The 21,744-nt window shown below is 44.1% G+C and overlaps 1 protein-coding gene across 4 annotated transcripts in view; it reads right to left on the bottom strand.

Moving 5' to 3' along the window:
• The window catches only part of ZBTB44 (zinc finger and BTB domain containing 44), a 36,587-nt gene extending 15,216 nt beyond the window's left edge, over positions 1-21,371 (bottom strand). The window contains exons 1-2 of one of the 4 annotated variants that reach the window (XM_051812440.1): positions 21,143-21,371; positions 3,168-4,237 (exon numbers count right to left, since the gene is read on the bottom strand). In XM_051812440.1, the coding sequence (XP_051668400.1) occupies positions 3,168-4,218 (1,051 nt within the window). In that variant the 5' untranslated portion in view covers positions 4,219-4,237; positions 21,143-21,371. Of the gene's footprint in view, positions 1-3,167; positions 4,238-6,070; positions 6,087-21,142 lie in introns of those variants that run through there. The other 3 variants (XM_051812438.1, XM_051812441.1, XM_051812439.1) reach the window with 3 other exon arrangements.
• Positions 21,372-21,744: the final 373 nt, after the last annotated feature.

Genomic DNA, 21,744 nt, shown 5'->3' with positions numbered 1-21,744 from the left:
CTCATATGGCTGTTGCTCAGCTGGCCTCCCTCATCACCACCAGGAGTTTGGCCAAACGGTCCCTGGATCTCTACCACTGAATCCATAGGAGACAAGATGGGAAAGGAGATTTCTCTCCCTACACCACCATCTTGAGAACAAGCAAAGTTTAGGACAGTGGTGGGAGATGTTCTTGCTGCTGTGGTAAAAATAATTCTACTTCCTAAGAGAGTGGTATGTGAGCAATCTGAATTTGGGAACCCTAAAGCTCACTAGGAAAATCAAATAGCATTGGGTTTACAATGGCAAGTGTCAGACCGAATGGAAAACCAAAGAGAAGGAACAAAGACATGGAAAGTGAGGCAGAAAATATGCATATTCTGCCAAAAAGAATGAAAGATCTTTCCTGAAGTGAAAGATTCCTGTCTTAATGTGATACCATGTTATGGGGCCAGTGACAGGAGGAAAATGGCATCTCTGGAAGTTTTACGAATCAAAATTTTTAATTTTGTTAAGAGTTGACAACCTATATTTGGGAAATTCATCAACCGTGCAATCTATAAAGTTACAAAAGTTAATCCCATTTTGATTTATCCTTCTTTCTCATGAAATACTTAACTTGAAGTCTACTGAAAAATAAGCCCAACTGCTCTTAGGTTTAGTTTTATGCCTTCACCTCTCAAATGCCAACAGCGCTAATGAGTTATGAAAACATCTTCTCAGATACAGCTATTGTTGTAACCATAATAACTTACTTATCAATGCCCTGCTCCATGTTTCCTTTCGTATTATAAAGTGCTTCCAAATATAATAAATTGCAAACGAACAATTCTTGAAATTGCCCAAAGAGTGAGTAAGAGCTTTTTGCGATATCAGAGAGAGAAGTAGGAATGCTTTTATAAATGCACTATAAAACACTGAGATAAATATATGCAATTATACCAGGAAAATACATTCAGGGAAGAGAAAGCTGTATTTTAACACATCTTGCTGCCTCCACTTATTATTCTTACATTACTGCATGAAGAAAGACATCTTTGGGAGGTAAAAAGTGCCTTCTGGCTACCAAGTGTGCTGTTTCACATATTAGGTACATGTCCACTGTGCTAAAAAGGAAGAGCACTGTTTCTCTTTAGAGCAAAATCGTGAATAAAAACCATTCTGAGGGTGGTTATTATGCAAAGGCCACTAAATATTCATTCGAACATATTCAAAGAGCAGATTTGTACTTTAAAGATTTTGCCCTGGCACATTTTAATTCTCTCTGCAGCTGTTTTAAGGCAGAACATGCTGTACTAACACCAGTGACAGATTTAAGTTTAATATTATAATCATTAAGGCCTGAGATCCCCTACCCTACCTACTACTTTTCAAAGTATTTTTTGTTTAACACTGATTGTGCTAGAAGTTGAGATTTCATAGCATTCAGTGGCACCTAACTCTCTCCAGTTCAGCCCCAGTCTCATACTTCCATTTCCCAATTCAAGCTGCCTTTGAAATACAATTTTTCTGACACTTCTAACTCTGAGAGATGCCCTCCAAAAACTTCTACAGGTTATTTACTACTCATCTGTAATCCTGAGTATACACCCAATTTGTCCTTTTAAGCTGTCTGGGCATGATATATGTCTTAAATGTATAAATAAGTATCACCGATATGGTATTTTTAACTTTCCCTAATCATTATTTTTACTTGTTCTATTTTGCCTCTGCTGATACAATTATGCTGATGAGATAATTTGCATGCCTTATCACATGGCCCCGACAAGACCTTTCTGAAGTTCTGACTATAATGAGTTACAAACTGAATCAAACAAAACCTGTTCTTGAACAAGGACCGCTTTTCCTGGTAAACTACCGGCAAACAAAGCTTTTTTAAAAAATATATTTTTAATTTATCCACTATTTTGGCAAACTACATTTAAAGATTTATAAACTATAAGATAGAAACTAAGCAAAGGTAAACAGCCCTGTCTCCAGTAAATAAAACATTTTCAGTTGGAAAAAGCATTACAATCTAAAATATCAATGTATGAGCTACACGAACTGGGGAACAATTCGACAGCAAAGGATGGCATAAGTAGGAAATATTTTCATTTCTTTTTAGTATTACTTGAATATTTCAACAGCACTTACTGTATTGCAATCCTGGAAGGGTCAGACTGATCTCACTTTCTCCAGAGAAGGTAAGTGTTACACTGACCAAAACCAAACAAATAATGCTACCAGGCTACATTTATTTACCTCCCTGTAGTTTATTTATTTAATTAACTGGAGCAGCCTTTCATGTACATATTATTTGAATGAAGCAGAGCAGTCTGCAAATAAAACAGGCTTTATTAAAGATACTTCAGCAAAAAAACTCTACCAAGCACAGGTCAAGCCACATAACTGAGAATAAAATAGCTGACTTAGGTAAAATTTTGGTAATTAAACTAGAAACATTGCAAACCCTCTTACCTTCTGACTTCCTAAAAGCCATTCAATGCATTCTGTGAGCAGAGGAAAAAAGGGATTGTTCCAGTAACCTTTAAGTATTAGCTACTAATAAAAAACAGCCTGCTAGAAGAACCCAAAACTGGCTTCAAATTATCTTTCATGGAAAAAAAAAGGATTCTCTCAGCAACTGGCAGCGTTTGAAGAAGCAACTTGAGAATCAAATCCCCCAAAAATGGAAAGATTCTCAATATTATGATTGTGTGGTTTTATTTTTGTCTGGGGCATTAAGACGACAGTGTTTCACCACTTATTTTGCAAATCCTCTTACAAAGGCTCTCTGTCACAATTATACACGATTTGATGTCTGATGCAAAGTCCTGTGGTAACCCCTTATGGCTACAGGCACAAGCCTTTCAGATCTGGTGTTGCGGCTCAGCTGAGATCAGTGTCTTTTTGACACTAATGAAAGCAGAATTAGTTCCCTCAGTTAGGGAACTAGAGGTAAAATGGAGTTATCAACCTCTGCTGAATGAGGAGGGCTTACCTTTCTCAGCTGCCTTCTAAAAGTTATTTAAAGAACTCCAAGTTTATAAGTAACATTTCATGAAACAGGGGAAAAAAGGCCATTTCACTGAATTAAAGCATAAAAACTCACAAGGCAGGTTTCCTCCAGTAAAATCCCAGGTGCACACGTGCCTATCAGAGGCTTTTCTGTACATACTCATACCTAAGGCCAGAAATGGTCGTACCTATGGATGAAGACTGTGGGCTGATCAGGAGATCCTCCTGCACTTGCTCACTCCCCGGGACTGTCTGCTGATCGCTCAGGGAGCTCTGGGAAGCGCTCACGGGCTGTGACACCTCCTCGTGCACCTCCTCGTCGCTCAGCCTTTCCACCTTGACTCGCACGTCCTCCTCGATCACCAGGGGAGAACTGGCTTTGGTGCTCTCACAAGTCACGTAATCCGCCATTCTCCGGTTGGACTCGGAGGGCCCAGGCATTTCCAAAGTCCGTGAGTTCTCCGCCTGCTTCACCTTTTCCGACTGAAGTCTTCGATCGATTCCAAAAGGAAAAGTCCAGGGAAAAGCTAAGGACGAGTCTACGGGCTGGTTTCTGGACTCCGGGTAGGAAGTTGAGGGATTGAGCACTTGGGGGGAGCTGGTTTGTGTGTTGCATTTGAGGGGGCTCTCAGGAGACATAACGATGTAGCTTTTGCGCTTCCTCCGCGACTCCCGGCACACAGGGATGGTTCTCTCCACCACGCTGCACTCAGAGGAGACGGGGGAAAGGCTGCCATCGCGAGAGGTGAAATTGCAGTTTGCACTGTTCTCCTGCCCTGCATCCAGCACCTTCTCCTGCTGGCTGTTGGGCGTGTTCCACAAAATGCTGGACTTCATGAACTCGGAGCACGTGCTGGCCACGCTGAACATCTGCATGTAGCTGGCTGCAGCCAGCACGTCAATGATGTTCTCCGTGTTGATGGACAGCGTTGCCGTGTAAGCGTATTCCAGCAGTGGGATGAACCCGGTCACAGTCACATGGTGCAGGTCCAACACGCTCTTGCTCTCGTCCTCTGCTTGGCCCACAAGTTTGGAGCGGAAGAAGTCGCTGCAGGCCGCCAGGACCACCTTGTGCGCCCTGAAGATCTTGTCCTGGACACGGATGGTGATATCACAGAAGTGCCCATCGTTGCGGAGCATGTTCAGCTTCCCCAGCATCTCCTGACTGTGAGCAGGGGAGTTATGAGTGAATGTTTTAACACCCATTTTTAGATGGTTCTCCCAGCGTTCTTCCCACATACAAGAGATCACAGGTGTCCTGGAACAAAGAGGAAAACTGTCATTTTCATGTCAGAAAGCGGAAGTCAAGTGGCTTTCTAAGACTCTGTAAGAAGAAAATTCAACCAAATTCTTTCAGATCAGTTTTTTCTAGGATCCAGATTGTGCGAGTAATTCTACAGAAATGCAATTACTTACTTGCAATTTTCATAAACATGGATCAAATTATTTGCAGTCTATCCTTATATATATATCTCTATATATATCTCCCTATATCTATCTCTCTATACGTATATAATAAATAACCCCTGTATTTCTTGCTACTGCCCACTCAAAACCAAATGCCCAACACACTTCAAAGAAATGTTTGCAATATTAAAACAAAAGCATTTTTTTTAACTAACAGTGAGTAGAAACCTGTATTTTTATCTTCTGGGCCCAGGAAACTCTTGCTCACAGTTCTTAAACCTGACAGAGTGTTGAATGTTTCTTTTAAGTGGAAAAGACGTCAGCTTGGGTCAACTTACAAGTGTGCAGGAGCAAGTAAATCTCCCAGAGATCGTATTTAATTCCAGAAAAGCTTTAGAGAAACTACAATGTGAATTTCCAGAGGCCAGAGTTCAAGCTGGTAAACATAAAACAACAGCTGCCAATAGCTCTGTTTTCCTGCTGCAGTGCAGGTACAGATTGCCTAAAGCTGCTTTTAATAAACAGTTTTGGACTAGGGTGAGGAGTTATTGAAAATTCCTTCAGAAACACAATGCATTAGAAACCTCAAAGGAAAGTTTAAGTCTCAATCAAATACATACATATTGATTTTATATGTGTGATAAATAATACAAGGAGGGTAACTTTTTTCTTCCGACAATAAAAACCTCCCTTCTTTGGGTTCTCTCCATGTGGGAGCAAATGTTTGTGTTTTGTGCAAGATTGGGAGGTGTGACCCACACTGGTTGCAAATTTTAGGGCTGCAGCAGCCTCTAAAAAATAAATTACTCTGATTTGAGGAGGGTGAAGCTGATCCACCACTTACTCCCTCTGCAGTACACAGGGGAAAGACAGTGCCAAGCAAGATGCCACATGCCCAGACATCCCCTGGGATGGAACTGGAACTGCTGTGGCCACCAAGAAAATCAGTTCCTGGGTTTTCTCCAAACTCTTCTGAATTATTTCACTGTAAACGAAACACAACCCACCGTGTTTCACCTTCTTAAGTCCCCCACCTCCCAACCCCCCAAGGGTTTCTGTGTTTCACATGCCTCACACAATTACCACAATATAGAAATATCATTGGGTTAAACATCAACAACATAACTGGATCTGATTAGTTCCTGGAGTCAGCAGCTTCTTCACATCATCCTTCTTTCCCTTCCACATACACAAAAGCATACCACACTTACAAGCTGCTCATTTGGAGATTCTCAGCTACAAAGAGCAAGTTTGGAACAATTTGCTCCAAATGTCACATATTGAAATGGCAGCTGTCAGAGCCTACCTTGTTCTACACACATTTACACTTGGCTGCTTCTTGTAGCTGGGGTTTCACTTTTGATACTCAAACCCTTTCAGACAGAGGAAAAAGAACTATTCGAGAGAACAGATTAACTAACACTTGACAATATAAAGTCTGGGAGAAACCGTAAGGGACATTTGAGTTTAAAATGAGATTTCACACTAGTGCAGAGGAAAAAGTTAAGCACAACCAAAACACTCCCTTCACTGAAAGAAAATGGATCGACCTCAAGAGGCATCTGAACATCCAGACTGTTTGTTCTCCAGCATGAATCAAATGAAAAGCATATTCCATTGATCTCAGACCAAAACACTACAGTAAAAGCTTGTAACAGCATATTCTAAAATGGCCTTGGGATACCCTTTCTTCTGAAATCCCAGGCGCTGCCGCAGTTCCTTGGCACATCAGAAGTCCAGAAGTGCTTCTGTTCCAGAAGTGCTTCTGCAACTGGCTACAAAAGGAATAAAACATTCACAAGGACTATCCACAGAACAATCTGGTATTTAGAAACAGTACCAATACATCATTACGAACAAGGAGAAAATCAAGAGCAATCCTCCCAGTTCCTGTAGGCTCAGAATAACCCATTTTTCTGTTCAGCTGAGTGAGAAATGCTCATCCCTCAGTCCCTAAGTGAGAGCTCGACTCTGTTGCCCTGCTCTGAACCATTCCTTGTCTTGCTTCCCCCCTCCTGCAGCCTCTCCCCTCCTCTGGTTTCCTTTCCTCTTCTCCTTTCATCATTTAATTCCTTGACCTTGATCTGGTTACAGAATTCAAAATAAAATAGTGGAAGTCAGTGATGTGCAATAAACTGATTTAAATTTATTAAGGAGCAGCGTTCCTGCCATGAATGTGGGATATTGCTCTGTCAAATCACTTCTATAAAATGACTTTCCCCCTCATTGCATTGACACCACCATTTAAACAAGTGGCTCCTATCCAGGCCTCAGTGTGGACAAGGAGCATTTTTGGGAAAATCCAAAGGGGTGGGCTGAGGAGGGCAAACAATATCAGTTCCTTACAGTTAATGAGGAAGTAAAAACATCAAATAGTTTTAGAAGATAATTTAAACAATTTGAAAATATTCTTCACATGAAAAGTTGAGCGTGCTAAAGCAGCCAAGTTATAAAATGAATCAACTCTCTGACAATCTCTCGGTGGCACAGGGTATTTTTACAGCTGCACTCCCAGTGACCAAAGAGGGGAAAGGGCTGCAGCGTTACAGTTTCACCCCAAGTCCAACATTTCCGTCCCATTACCATTTTGAAATGACATTTTGGCATGTCTGATTTCCCATTATCAGCCAGTCCCTGACGGAGCTGTTGGACCATAAAGTGCAGGGTGGCAGATCCAGGAGTGATTACAGAACCAAAATCCAGAACTAAATATACCTGTTCCCTTGCAACTGCTGGGGTGGGGAGAGCAAGGTGCACACCTAAACTAAGTGATAAGTGGGTTGGAGCTGGCAAAGTTGTTCATCTTTGAGCCACAAACTATTAGGGATTCTCCAAGCAGGGATCAGGGATGGTATCACAGAGACAGAAGCTTTTCCTCCTCTCCACAATCCCGAGGCACACACACCTTGCCCACAACTCATGGATTATTTCTAAGCTCTAGGAAAACATGATGAAATTTAAAGACACTTTCACAAGTTTTAAAAGATATTCCCAGTGGGACACTTTAGCCCATATTTAATGGGTTGTATTGAACAGACATTTGCAGTTTAAGAGAATGTTTTTTCCAGAGTCCATCCCTGCCCTGGAGATATGTGGGGATTCACCACCAAAGCACAGATCCTTGGAGAAGGTGAGAATTCAAACATGAGCACTACAGGACTTCCAGAGCAAGGAGAATTTTGTCCACTATTAGCCAAAAGCAGTGCGAAGGGAAGTGCTACTGCACCAGACTTTGTACAGTTTAGTTGAAAATTAGTTGGTTTTTTTTTACTCCCAGGAGTACTAACAGAGACCTGACCTTTAAGTAGTTCAGGGTAACTCAGCTCATTCTGACTATTTCAAGGCTACCGAAAAACAAGTTTTAGCAAGTTACGAAGTCACATTCACTATTTTGGCATTAAACATGTGTCAAGTTTCTGTGCTTAGAAACCATAAAGAAGAAACTGTACTCTATAAATGTAATGTAATGAAACTGTAAATTGAAAAGAAACTAGAACAGAACTGAAAAATATTCCTCACGTGACCTGCCTACTTCATGTACACCAAGTTTAGCTCCTTATTCACCTTCTGCTGCGCCTCAAATCATTGGGTTTGAAACATGGTACCTACAATAATCTTTTGGAAGAGTCACTGAACGAAACTCACAGAGCTGCTCACATTCAGTTTCTCACTTAAGTCACATCATTTTACAACAGAAGAAATTTTTAGCACCACAAAACTACCACCCCACCTTTAACCTCCATATCCTGACCTGTGGCAACTTAGAGCATGAAAACACTAAATTTTTCTGAATACTGAAATCAACAGACTTCAGATACATAAATGCCATGTTGGCTTTGGTACTCAAAAAGCTCAGGAAATTCCCACCCTTATGGAAATTCTCAGCAATCCCTTAGGTACACTTACCTGTGTGTGAGCCTATGGTGGAAATCAGGTCACTAATTATTTTTTTTAATTTATTTTTAATGCAGATCACTCCTTGGGCACTGGCAGCACCATCCCATCAACAGCAGCAGCCAGACACAGACAAATGTTCCACATGGATAAACATGTGACCTGGATCACTTTATCTCTGTCACTACAGTACACAGGTACCAGCACCCCCCTCTCTCAAATTAACTAGTTTGTATAATTAAGTTCACGATTTAATCAGAATAACTGCTCTTAGTGCGTATTTAACTTCAAGTTGGCTACTTCTATTTCAGCCTTGCAATACTTGTGTATCTAAACACGCATCTGTTTCCCCAACAGCAGCTGGTCTAATAAAAGGTACTATCTCCACTATAGATCTGGCCCCGCTTCACTTCACAAACTGCTGGCTGGAGCTGCCACACTGTTCTTGTTTCAAACAAACCAACAGCACTTTCTAAACTTTATTTAAAACCATATTTTAACCCAGGTCAGTAAACCTAGTTAGAACTCAGCCCAACACAGCCAAGCCTGATGGTACTCATGAAAAAGAGGAGGCAAACAGGAGGCTTCTGTGCTCAGAATCACATCAGTGTGCAGCATCCACTTTGGTGCTCTGGAATCTGTGGAATGCAAACCTGTAACCTTTGGCTGCAGTGGGTGAGAGGACTAGGGAAATTAACCATCCTGGGAAGTATGCAGGGCTTCAGAACTTCCATTTCCTCTAGGACAGCAGATTTAAAACCCTGAGTGCACAAAGGAACCAGTGTTGAGGCATAAACACCGTTCTGTTAAACCTGAAATAGATGCTGAGCTCCAGCCTGTACATGGAGTGAGGTGATGCCATGCCCTGTGAAAAACTGGGAGCTCAGTGCTGGGGCTGAGTTGGCCCTTGGTCTCTCAGTTCAGGAACCAGACTCTGATTCTCCAAATGACTCCACTGAAATACCCTAGGACACTCCTGTGTCCCTTTCCTCCCAGCTCCTCAGAAGAGGACAACTTCTTGTTTTAAGGAGTTTGGAGGTCTTTTGTTCTTGGGCATGTTCTTTGCACATGGGACAGTCCTCTGGGAAGATCTGCCCAGCAAAGAATGGCTGATGGCAGGTAAGTAACTCCAGAGGACTCCACTTGGGCGCTGGAATGGAAGAGCAATTTCACCTAACAAGTCAAAGGCCTGAAGTTCTACAAGCCACCCATTTATCGTTAGCATTAACACTCCCTTTCACAGCAGAAGGCATACAAAAGTGTGTTGTGCTTTGCCTGTGTACTCCAGAAATACTGTACTTGACAAGATCATATATTTTGTAAAGATTGGGGTTTTGGACACCACTGTTGACAAGTTCACATGCCAGAGATTTTGAGCCACTGCCTTCACGTACCATTAGTGTCATCCCCAGAAAGCATTTGTTGGCTGCTCTGTACTCACACCCAAGCTTGTACCTATGTTCAACACTTAATTTTTATTTTTATTTGCAAGAATACTTTCCGAGGATGCAAATTGCTCCTGGTAAAGAGACTTTCCAAATTCTAAAATTTATATCTTCCTAAATTTTAGGTAGAGTCCACCAGAGGCTGCTGCAGAAGGGTGGCAGGCAGTACTCCAGCACTAGAGTTAAGCTTAGTGGAGGCAGATAAAACACTATCAGGAAGCACCATGGGTCAAACTGATCCAGATCTGTGTAAATAATATACATAATTTTCAGAGTCTCTAAGTGTTTAACACATGGAAACTACATTGTGCCAATAAGCTCTCCCTGTTCCCCAATTTTAAATACATTTGTAAGCATCTAGATAAAAGTTTCTCATGAGCACTGTAAGAGCTGAGGTTTACAAAGTCAAAACACCAAGGCTGAAACTCTTTACAAAAAACTGCTGAAAAGATTTGCACATCTGGAAATCCTGAGCTGTAACAGCACTCATGAAAACTTCTGGCAGCAACCAAGGTAAACCTCTGCAGGGTAGGAAACAGGCAGGTACAAAAGCACACAGTATTTCTTTAAGTTCTCCATCAGACCATCAGGAACAGTATTTATTCCATTAGGAACAGTATTTATCTGCAAAGGACAAGGAGAAAAAGCATCCAATAGTTTCCCTTCCAATATAATTATGCAGGAACAAGGCAGACCCAGGGTGTCCATGAAATACGTGTTTCCTACTCCTAACGGATCTCTTCAGTTTCCCCAAAATGAAACCCTATAATAACAGAAAACAAAAGCTTTAACTGTACCATGCCATGAGAAGAAAGCAGATGTGTGTGGCCATGGTAAGGTCCCAGCTCACAGTCACAGTACTGACTCACATTGTCACTGCTATTGAAAACATTAATATTTCACAAGGATAGGAAGAGAATGACTCGGATCATGGAAACGTGAATTTGCACGATGCAAATCTAGTAGGTGCGTTTTAATTCCCAGGGTTGGTGAACGCATTGAGACAAGTAGCAGGGTGCCAAACCCAGCAATTAATTCTACAAAATGGTTTTATTGTCAGTTGAGATGGTAGGTCAGCTGCAACAGAACACTCCTGAGAGGATAAAATTAGAAAACATTTACATGCACATTTTAGGGGAACAGCACCAACAGACTTTCCCTACACAGAAGAGCACAGATTATCTTAGACTGGTTTTTGTGACTGGAACTTCAGCTGAGTGTTGAATCCAGGAGCTGACCCCCCTTCTCCCTGAGATGCTGAGGCTCCCAGCCACTTGTCATCACTGCAATTTATCACTCTAAACACAGTCACTGGTTTTGGCAACTGGGCCTTATTCACTCTTGGTTTTTTGGAAGAAGCTAATATAGTTAACTTGAGTCATGATGAGTCCAGGGCCTGCTTAGCAATTTTGTCATGCTCATCCATCACTTACAGTGGGTTCTGAGGCTTGGAATGCACAGTGATTCAGAACTTCAGTAGCTCATCCCTCACCTGCCACTGCCCTCAGGACATGTCCCCTGAGCTTGGCTGTCTGGACTCAGCTCATCTGAGCAGAACAGAAGGGGCCTGTGGGGAAGTCAAAGTACCCTTAGAGACTGAGACCCTGTGGTGACTCAACACTAACCTTGTCCTGCAAAATCATACAATATTTAGGTTGGAAAAGACCTTTTCAGTCTGAAAGGCTGAGAGAATTGGGATCGTTCAGCCTGAAGAAGGGAAGGCTTCAGGGTGACCTAACTGTGCCCTGCCAGTGAGTGCCTGAAGGGGCTGACAAGAAAGATGGAGAGAGACTATTTACAGGGATCTGGAGTGACAGGACAAGAAGGAGTGGCTTCAGACAGACAGAGAGTAGGGTCAGATTTGGATATTAGGAAAAAAATTCCTCTCTGTGAGGGTGGTGAGGCCCTGGCACAGGTTGCCCAGAGAAGCTGTGGCTGCCCCATCCCTGGAAGTGTCCACGGACAGGTTGGACAGGGCTTGGAGCAACCTGGGCTAGTGGAAGGTGTCCCTGCCCATGGCAGCGGGATGGAATGAGATGGGCTTTAAGGCCCCTTCCAACCCAAACCATCCCGGGATTCTATGATTCCATGAATCTGTGCTGCCTGGTAGGACAGGGAATGGCACCATTCTTGAAATCCAGTTCAGCACCTTTCTGGCACTTTATTTCAACTTCTCCTTGCCAGAAAGCCAACAGCACCTTTAGCATGTGCTTCTACTTCCTCCTTGTTTTTGCAGAACTTCAGTATTTTTACACCATGGATATTAAGCACTGTTAAAGCAATGCAGCCCAAGAACAAATCAGAACTACTTGTTCAGTTCAAAATATCTCAGTTGTCTAAACTATAAAGCTCCAATAAAAAGAGTAGTTTCCAGACCGAGATGACCAAAGTCATCCTCATGTTGTCTTTTATATGCTGCCTCAGCATATAAAAGTGGAAAAAAACCCAAAACATGTTTCTCATGTAATGAGAAAGAGGTGTACATGTCTACTACTTTTATTTTAGAATATTAAATCCAACATAAAACATCACAGAGCTGTTGTTCTGGTACTGGGATGTCATAGCAAAGAAAAAGTTGAAAACCATTTGTCAAACTATCACTATTTTTCAGGAATTGCTGTTTCTACATCAAACATGATGTGCAACGTGTCTGGCTTGTCATTTCCTCGTGCAAGTGATGTTTCCAGATTTATTCTTGTCCCTCATCATCCTGCATATACTGCCTACAGGAAGGGGCCTGCAAGACTTTCTCCTGACTGATCTCAAACTGGTAGGAGAATTTAATCCTACTGCAAACCTCTCTTTTTAATTTTTATGTCAGGAACTGCACATCACTTATGTCTCAGGCAAATGAGAGTTGTGGTATCTGCAGTTGATAACCAGTACACAGATAAACCAGGACATTCTTAACTGTGGAAGTGTCACAGAGCTGGAATTTCAGACAACCTGGAGCTCTGTACATGACACTGAGTATGCTGGATTAATACAGCAGGAAGATTAAAGCACAGCTACAACTCCTGGCCCAGATAAAACTTGCAGATTAAAGATCACCCTGTAGGTGTGTAAAACATGCTACCACTCCTTTCATTAGAAGTCAATCTAAAAGTGTTTCCATTAGACACTGCTGTGATAAAACACTGGTATTTGAATTCTCAGGGAAAAGGTGTCAGTGCAACACAAGATGCAGGATTGTTCAAAGACTGTCTCATTTTTTAATACACACCTGCAAAAAAGCTTGGCAACATTAACACTGTGATAATTTCTTCTCTCAAATATTTAGTGTACAAGGTCTGATTATTTAAAAATATAGAGATGTTTTCATCTCTCAGAGATATATGATTATAGCTGTTTGTATACAACTGCAGAAATGTGGTGAAATAAAAACAATCTGAAGAAAAAAAGACTTAAGAATAAGAAAACAAACAGAAAATGGGACACCACCTGTGTTTACTGAAGTTAAAGTCTTTATCTCAAACTTGATAATGTATTTTTCAGAAAAAGAGGAAATGCCAGCTATGATGAGACCTTAATTAAAATGTTTTAATAACATGATCTAGAGCTATTAGTGAGAACAAGGAGATGAAGAGACAAACTGAAGCTAAGGAGCTGGTTGAAAGAAAGTAACTCATGTACCTGAAATAATAGGTTAAAGAGTTCACCTGGGAAGTGCCATAAGGACTTGTTATAGCAAAGACACTGGCTCAAAAAATGCTGATGAAAAGGTTAAGCACAAGACATAAAAACAAATGACTGAGAACTGGCATCCTGGGAACAGAAGGAACTTCATGGGAAATCCATCAGTTTGAAATTAATATTTGACATGATATATTAAGGAGCCAATAATGGACTTGAGCTGTAAACTGGAAGCCAATGAGTTAAAAGTAACTTGGGAGCAAGATCTCCACACTATTAAATTACAGCCAACCAAAAGGCCCCCAGAACCACCAGCCTATTGCAATGCCTCATTTTTGGTCAGGTATTTGTCAATATGTATTTTCACCTCCTGAAAGATTCTCAAGAGGGGGTTTTTGGTTTATTTTCCTTCTCTGGGCAGCTCCCCCTTAACGTCTCTGCAAAGTAAACATAGATCTTTTCAGAGCATCTGACTTTACCAACCACATTCCAGCTAGAACTGAGAGAGTATACATTAAGTTCACTGATCAGCATGACAGCTCTTAATCTCAGGATCTAATTAAAAGCAGAGATTACAATAATCAGGGCAGGACAGTAGTGCTGTATGTAAATTGATCTGACGCCACTGGCCACTTTTATGCAACACAAGATGTTCTTTGAGACCATTTACAGATACATAATTAAGATAAATGTCATTTTTTAAGGCTCTGTACCTTCCTACATAACTCAAATTTGCTGGCTCCAACAAAATCCGTGTTTCATGCAACAGCCAGACTCTGAAGGAAACTTTATCTGTGGAGAATTGCCTTGTTTTCCCCAGCCTTGACAGAGTTGTTGGAGTTTTGGTGTGATCATTTGAAGTCGGCTCTTTGGGAGAACAGAGTATTACCATTCACTATTTCAAAGGACTCAGATTTAACTTGTTGCCTTTCTGAAGCTGCAGTGCAGGGTATAAAGTTTATGTGCCTAATATAGCTTTCACATGGTTGAATAAGCAAACCAGATAAATGCCACCTTCCTCAGCCTCCAGCACTTTCAACATTGCATTGTAGGAATCTCACATTAGTGCTCCATGTAACACATAAAAGCAAATTTTCTGACAGTACTTAAAACTGAGGCTCATTTAAGAACATGAGCAGTAGCTGCTAAAAGGCCTTGTTCCACACTGAATTACCTTTATTCTCATAATAAAAATTAATGTATGAACGTCACTGGACAGAGTGTTTTGGGATATTTCACAGCAGATTCACTGTCCTGTACTTTGTTTTTCATCAGCTCTCCAAAAAAGCACATGATCAAACTACCAGATCTGTCCTGAAAGTAAGATGTTTGTGTCATCAACATATGAAACAAATCTCCATTTAAGGCTTTTTTTACTAGAATAAAAGCAACAAGTGAATTCATAGTCGTCACTGTATCCTTACACATGGAAGTGCCTCAGAATGTCATCAGATTATAGGACTGATGTGTTACATCCCTGAGGCACACATTCAAATTTAACAATGGCAGTTTTCATGCATCATTTTTACGGGATCTCAGTAACTTCTTTACACGTTCACTCCATGCAAACTCAGGTTAAATTTTCCCCAAATTTCTCAGTGTAGAAAAGCCGCTTCATGACTGCTTCCCACTCTGTGTAATAAAAAGCAAGGCTTCAGTTTTATAATCCTTGGTCTTTAAAAGCAGCAAAAAAAAATACAATCGAAAATTAAATTCTTTTAAGTACTGCAAATTGCCAAAAAATATCCATAAAGTACTTTCATTTGTCACGTGGCAGCAACCTGCTGGTTTAAACTAGAAAGCTATTTTTTCTTGTTTTACCATGGCTACCCACTGCATTTCAGTCTTCACTCTCAGAAAAGCATATCGATATAAACTTGGGAAAAATATACATGAAAGGCTACTCAAGTCAGCCTCCTAAATTAGTCATGAAAGTAAAAATTTCCAAGCCCTTTTTGGTGCTAGAATGTGGAAGAAATATCAGGTAAAATGGCATGGGTTTTGTAACTCACACCAAAACATTCTTGTAGGGTTACAAAAAATGGCAGTTTCTCTCTCACTTTTATTCCAGATTAACGAGGAAGTGTTATACTGCAATGAAATCCACGTTAACTATAAATAATGAATTTTTGTGCAGTGCAATGCAAATCTCAACTCTCCCCGCAGCACCCCAGCCCCATTAACACTTCAAGTGCTGGAAGCAAGACCGAGGAAAAACCTGAGTGAAGAGCAGAGGGGAGAGATCACGGCAAAGCCTCCCATCCCATGCAATCTGCAGAGGAGAAAAGGCAGGGATAATCCAGACGGCATGGACTGCTGCCAGCTAGTCAAGGTGTCACAGACATATAAACAACAGCCACCTTCCCAACGGAAGCAGCTATAAGGAATCCTGAACAAGCTCAAGCAAGGCAGGAATGTGGTTGTGTCATCACCCTTTCAGCACTACGTGTACCCTTTATTTTCCTAATGACTCATTTATGCAGATAAATGCCTAAAAGGAGCTCTTCTTGGCCCCCAAACTAAAAATCCTTGTATTTATCTACAAATCATGTTATCAGGTGAGCAGCGACTCCACAGGCTGCAGCTGCCTGCCCTTGTATGGCCAATGCTGGGCTGGCAGAACCATATCCAAGGAGAGTTTTGTGGGTTTTTTTAAATGTAGCATTTCACAGAAACTTCTCACAGTAGGTATTTCATAACAGGGGCATTTATCCACTTAAAAACCCCAAAACAAAGACAGAAGACTGCAGAAACTGTCAGCCCACAGAGCTCCAACATTGTCAATATCTGTCGCTAACATGGGACCAACTTTCCCTTAACTCAGCAGTTATTCCCAAATGTACTAGTAATTTCCAAGACATGGCATCTTCATGCTTCCATCACCTTCCAACAGATTTAACTCTGGTAAGTATCACTGAAATTGTAGTTTTTCCATAACACACTCTTGGTAATATCCAAATACAAAATGCTTTATCAAGCACCATCTGTAGCTGTATTTATAAACTCAGATCTTCTTCAGTAGCTCTACCTATATTTCCACTAAAATATCTCTCACTACAATTACTATGTTCACTTGTACTTCTGAATATAAAACATTACACACGGTAAATGTTTATAATGTTATCACAGATGAAATACAAAGTGTCCTTTTAGAAAGCATCTCTTCATGCTCTGAAATGCTTTTATTCAGCCTTCTTGTGTAGAGCAGGCAAACAAATATTGTGGTCAAATCACCCCAAATAATAAACCCCAAAGTGCAGTAGATGCACAGGGGACATGACTGAGCTGTCTGTGTTTGCTCCTCCACTCTTCCCCTGATGATTTACTCCCGGCCACTGTCACACACCACATGCTGAGCCCAACACACTTTTTGCAGTCCTTATTATCCCATCGTTCCCGTGCTCTGATAAACCTGTTCATGTGAAATAATTATTTCACCAGCCCTGAATTGGAATGCATTAAAAACACGCTATCGACAAATAATGCACAGTTTAAGTCCCTTCCTTAACTTGATTAATTGGAATGTAAGAATTAAATTAAAAGCTGGGCGTTTACGGTTCCTGTCATCCCATTTTATCAGGTTTGCAGCTCTTTTCCTACCACCACCATTTCATTTAGGCACCTTGCACAAATCCCAGTACATTTGCTTTCATCCAGTGAAACCATTAGAAGAATCAATTTGATCTCCAAGGCAAGCTAAGAGTAATGGACTCCAATGTTTACTTAGCAGTAAGCACACAACTATTTAATTAGATCTGGATGCTGGAAACTGCATCTTGGAGGCAACAGCCGCAGCCACAAAGAGTGAGGAGTTTCAATTTGTTACAGAAATCAATGTTTTTAGGATTTTTTTTCTGCTTATAACTACTGACTTCCATATGGAAACGCTGTCACAGGTAGAGGCATCTCTCCCAACCGGTTTGGCTCCTGCAATCTCACACAATACTTCCCCAAGGGAAGGAGCAATTAAGCTGCTGCCCCTTCTCAGCCACACGCGATTCCAAGATCGATGTTGTATTTGAAGTGACAGACTGTGAACAGGCTCTGCAACTGTGGCATTTCATTTAGAAGGCAGTACTTGACACATTGAAGCATTTGGAATTCCTGAAGTCTGGCTGTCTGCACGGTTGCATAATTTGAGCAGGGATAACCTACTTATAACTGGGAGAGGGAGAAAAATGTCAACAGACAACCCCTTCTACGTCAGGGGACATCTCCTTCCTTGTCACGTGCCAGCAGAAGCATCACTGCTTTGTCACAGTTTGACTTTCTTCTTGTTTAAACTAGTGGATTACACTGCTAAAAGAAGTGATATATCTGGAGATACACCACCAGATGTTCTCCCACACACTCAGACATTCTCTGAGCCCACCGAAAAAGAAGTTTACCAGATGTAATGGTCAAGGCCGGTGAAATAAGTTGTGAAATAACTCACACAAATGTGAAGGACCCAAGACTTGGTCCTGGTTACACGAACACCTCACACACCACAGGCACCACACATTCATTCACAAGGACTTAAAAATACTTTTAGCAAGTCATGGGATACAACCAAAACCAATGTTTGGGTGCTTGTTCAACCTCAGTCAGGGGGAAGCTGTATTTGCTTTTGATCCTCTTGGCAAACAGCTGACCAGACCCTCTGAACAGCACAATTCCCTACAGACACCACAGAATGAAACCACCCCTTTGGAAAGTGCCAGAGTTTATGATTAACCTCCTGTTGCAACAAACATGGCAAGGATTCAGTTTCACTCGCTCACTACTCCTCTTACGCACTGCACAAGGAATACACAAGGACACTCTCCCCCCTCCAAGCCTCAGTCACAGAAACAGGAATTCTCTCACCCTGTAAACAAATCCAGTGTGATCCTCCCTCCTGACAAGTCAGCATCCCTGCAACACCCACCTGGGGAGACTAAAGTAGGGCTGGAAATTCCCTCCCCCTGGAAAGGGACTGCTTGGAGTGTTTGCACCAATTAAAGCTTCGGATTAAAACCAGCTGTTTAAATACAAGTAGTCTCGAGGGAGAGACACTTAGAGCATTGTAACTGGTTTCTGGAATAAACAGTTTGATATCAGTGGCAGCATTTACACTGGGAGAGCCATGTCTGAGTTCTCAGGTTCAGTTCCACCTCCTTAAATAGCTGTACTTAAACCCAGGCAAGGTCCTCAGGTGCATCACAACTCAGACCTGAGTCATGTGTAGACATCAAGTAAGAGACCTCCATGGCAGAAGAAAAACATTTTGCACTCAAAATACCCCAAAGGCTCCTGGATGCTGGTCTGTGACCTGCCCGCACAGGAGTCATTCCCACTCAGCATCATCTTGCAGGGTCCACAGAGCAGTGCCATAGGTGTGTCCCACACGTGAAAAACAACACATCACCTTGTCTATAGAAATACTCAGCTGGGAGCCAGAGATCAGCTCAGGACGGGAACTGGGAGACCTGCACCTCAGGAAGAGCTGCCAGGTGGCTACCTGGGGGATACACCCCAAGGAAAATAAAATAAAAATTTTGAAAGGGAAAAGGAAGAGCCTCGTGCCAAGCAAAAGCACAGAAGGAAAGCAGGGGCAAACATGTAACTAGGAAACCTGAGAAACTCCCCATGTGGGTACAGCAAACCAAGGGCCTCAGCTGAGGAAAACTATGAAAGCAGGAGACTTCTAGAAACGTCTAGGATGGTTTGGGTTGGAAGAGGCCCTAAAGATTATCTTGTCCAACTCCCCTGCCATGGGCAGGGACACCTTCCACTAGCCCACGATGCTCCAAGCCCTGTCCAACCTGTCTGTGGACACTTCCAGGGATGGGGCAGCCACAGCTTCTCTGGGCAACCTGTGCCAGGGCCTCACCACCCTCCCAGGGAACAATTTCTTCCCAATATCCCATCTAACCCTGCCCTCTGGCAGTGGGAAACCATTCCCCCTTGAACTGTCACTCCACGGCCTTGTCCAAAGTCCCTCTCTATCTCTCTTGGAGCTGGAGTGCCTGGAGTGCCTCCTTTAGGCACTGGAAGGGGCTCGGAGGCCTCAGAAAAGATCCTGGAATGGACAAATTATGTATATGACCAGAAAAAGAGAAAGTGATGGTATTTTAGACCTGTGGGATCTGCAGATACCCAGGCAGTACAAAGGCTACTTGATTTTACTCTGGTGAACTGTTCAGCAAAGAAAACCTCAAAGCCAAAGTGAAAACCAAGGTAGGCTTAACCTGATAATATCACAGTGCAGGATCAACAGGGACCAGGAAGGCAAAAAGTGGAAATCTCAGCCATGAAAGGTGGAACAGGCAGCCAAGAAGAGACAAGCGGTGGGTACAGGGCTGACCTCCCTGGCCCATGCAGCAGGGAAGAGCTGGGGGCAGGACCTGGAACAGCTGCCACAGGGCATCTCTGGGAACATCTGAGACATGAAAGGACGAAGTGGGAACCTTCTCCCTGGAAGCATGTAGGAGAAATGTCTGCCTGTCCCAAAGGCTACTGGTGAAACACTGGTTGCACCTTCCTGAGGTGTACAAACATACACAACATGGGATGCACCAGCTTTTGGCAGGAAATCAGTGGGATAACCCTCGTGTGTGTGGAGGAGGAGACACACATCCTTCATCAGTGGGCAGAACAGGCTCCACAGCACAGGAGATGGGCTGGAGGAGTCATCTCTCGGGCTCTGGAGAAGGATACGTCTCCTTGGGTGGGGAAAAACTCAGCAGCTTTTTGTAGACAGGTAGGAGCCTCATGGAGTGGAGGATTTAATGGGCTCAGGAGGTCAAGCATGGAGTTGATTTCACCTTTACATGGAAACAGGGATAGCAGATTTTGTGAGGTACTGTGTGGGAAAGAGGCAACAGGCTCTGGGCAAGCAAGAAGCAGATTATACCCTCCCAAAATCTGCCAATGTTTATGTCTCTATAGCAATGTAATTCTGGATAGATAGAAGGAGAGCAGAAAAACACAGAGCAGGTCTGGGCAGGTGCATGGCCACAGAGGCAGCACAGCAGACCCCAGCAGATGGGCACTAAAGAATGTGCAGAAAGGGCTGTTGTAGGAAAAAACCAAACAACAACACGAGAACAGCAGGCTCTGCCCAACAACTCGTGGGAATCCCTCTAATTCCTCCCATAAGCTGCAGTGGAGGCAGCAGGTATCCCGTTGGGATGCAGGAAACAACACAACTGCCCCTCACACCCCCTGGAACTACAGGTTTGATGTGCACCCAAGGGCCTGGGCAGTCACCCCTCAGGGCAGGGGACACCCAAGGAGGGGTGACACCGGGACAGGGAGCAGGGGACACCCCCAAACACAGACACAGAGGCAGGGAACATCCCCGGAGGGAGGTGACACCCCCAAACAGTGGGACACGGGGCAGGGGACACCCCTAAACACCGGTACAAGGGCACGGCATACCCCCGGAGGGGCAAACACTTGCACAAGGGGCAGAGAACACCCTCGGAGGAAGGTGACACCCCCAAACACTGGCACGGGGGACACCCCCGGAGGGAGGGGACACCCTCGCCGCGGGAACCCTGCGGTGCGGCGCGAGGGTGACACGGCCCCGCGGGAGGGGGACACCCGGGCTGTGCAGCGCGCAACGGGATTCCCCGGGGGGCGAGCGCAGCCCCGGGGTCGCGGAGCACGGCCGGGAAACACCGGCAGGGGACGAGAATGAGGGGGGAGAGGGGCCGGGGCCGGAGCCCTCCCGCCCCCCGGCCCTGAGGGGAACCTGCGGCCGCCGCGCCACCGACCGCCCCCCTCCCGCCCCAGGCCTGGCCGCGCTTCCCGGTTACCTGCGGGCGGTCTGTGAGGCCGGGCCACTATCTGGGGGCCATGACGGCGGGACCGGGAGGCGGCGGGACGAGCGGGATATTTGGGATTTGGGGGGGGGCGGAGGCCTCCGCCTCCCCCTCGGGCGGCGCGCGGGGGGCGGGGGGGGGCGCGCGACCCCCCCGCGCGAGGGGCGTGAGGGGCGCGCGCGCTGCGCGTGCACGGGGGGCGGGGGGAGCGCGCGCCGCCGGCAGAGCTCCCGCGCGCGCCCGCCCGGGCACTTTGTTTGTGTCCCACAATGCACCGCGCCGCCGGGGGCGGGGCCTCGCGCGTGCGCACGGAGCGGCCCCGGCCGGCGGGGGCACCGGGAATGGGGGGATGGGAACGGGAACCGGGACCGGGGGGATGGGAACCGGGAACGAGAACCGAGAACAGGGGATGGGAACCAGGGACGGAGTCCGGGAACGGGAACAGGGGGATGGGAACCGGGAACGGAAACCAGGAACGGGAATGGGGGGATGGGGACCGGGGCCGGGACCCAGGAATGGAAACGGGGAACGGGAACCGGGAATGGGAACCGGGAAAGGGGGGATGGGGACCGGGAATGGGACAATGGGGACTGGGA

The sequence above is a fragment of the Manacus candei genome, unplaced genomic scaffold (genome assembly GCF_025592945.1).
Source record: "Manacus candei isolate 608988 ecotype Guabito, Panama unplaced genomic scaffold, ASM2559294v1 h1tg000086l, whole genome shotgun sequence".
Classification (NCBI taxonomy): Eukaryota; Metazoa; Chordata; class Aves; order Passeriformes; family Pipridae; genus Manacus; species Manacus candei.
Note: the sequence above shows the minus strand (reverse complement) of the source record. Positions and strands in the feature narration are given on the sequence as shown.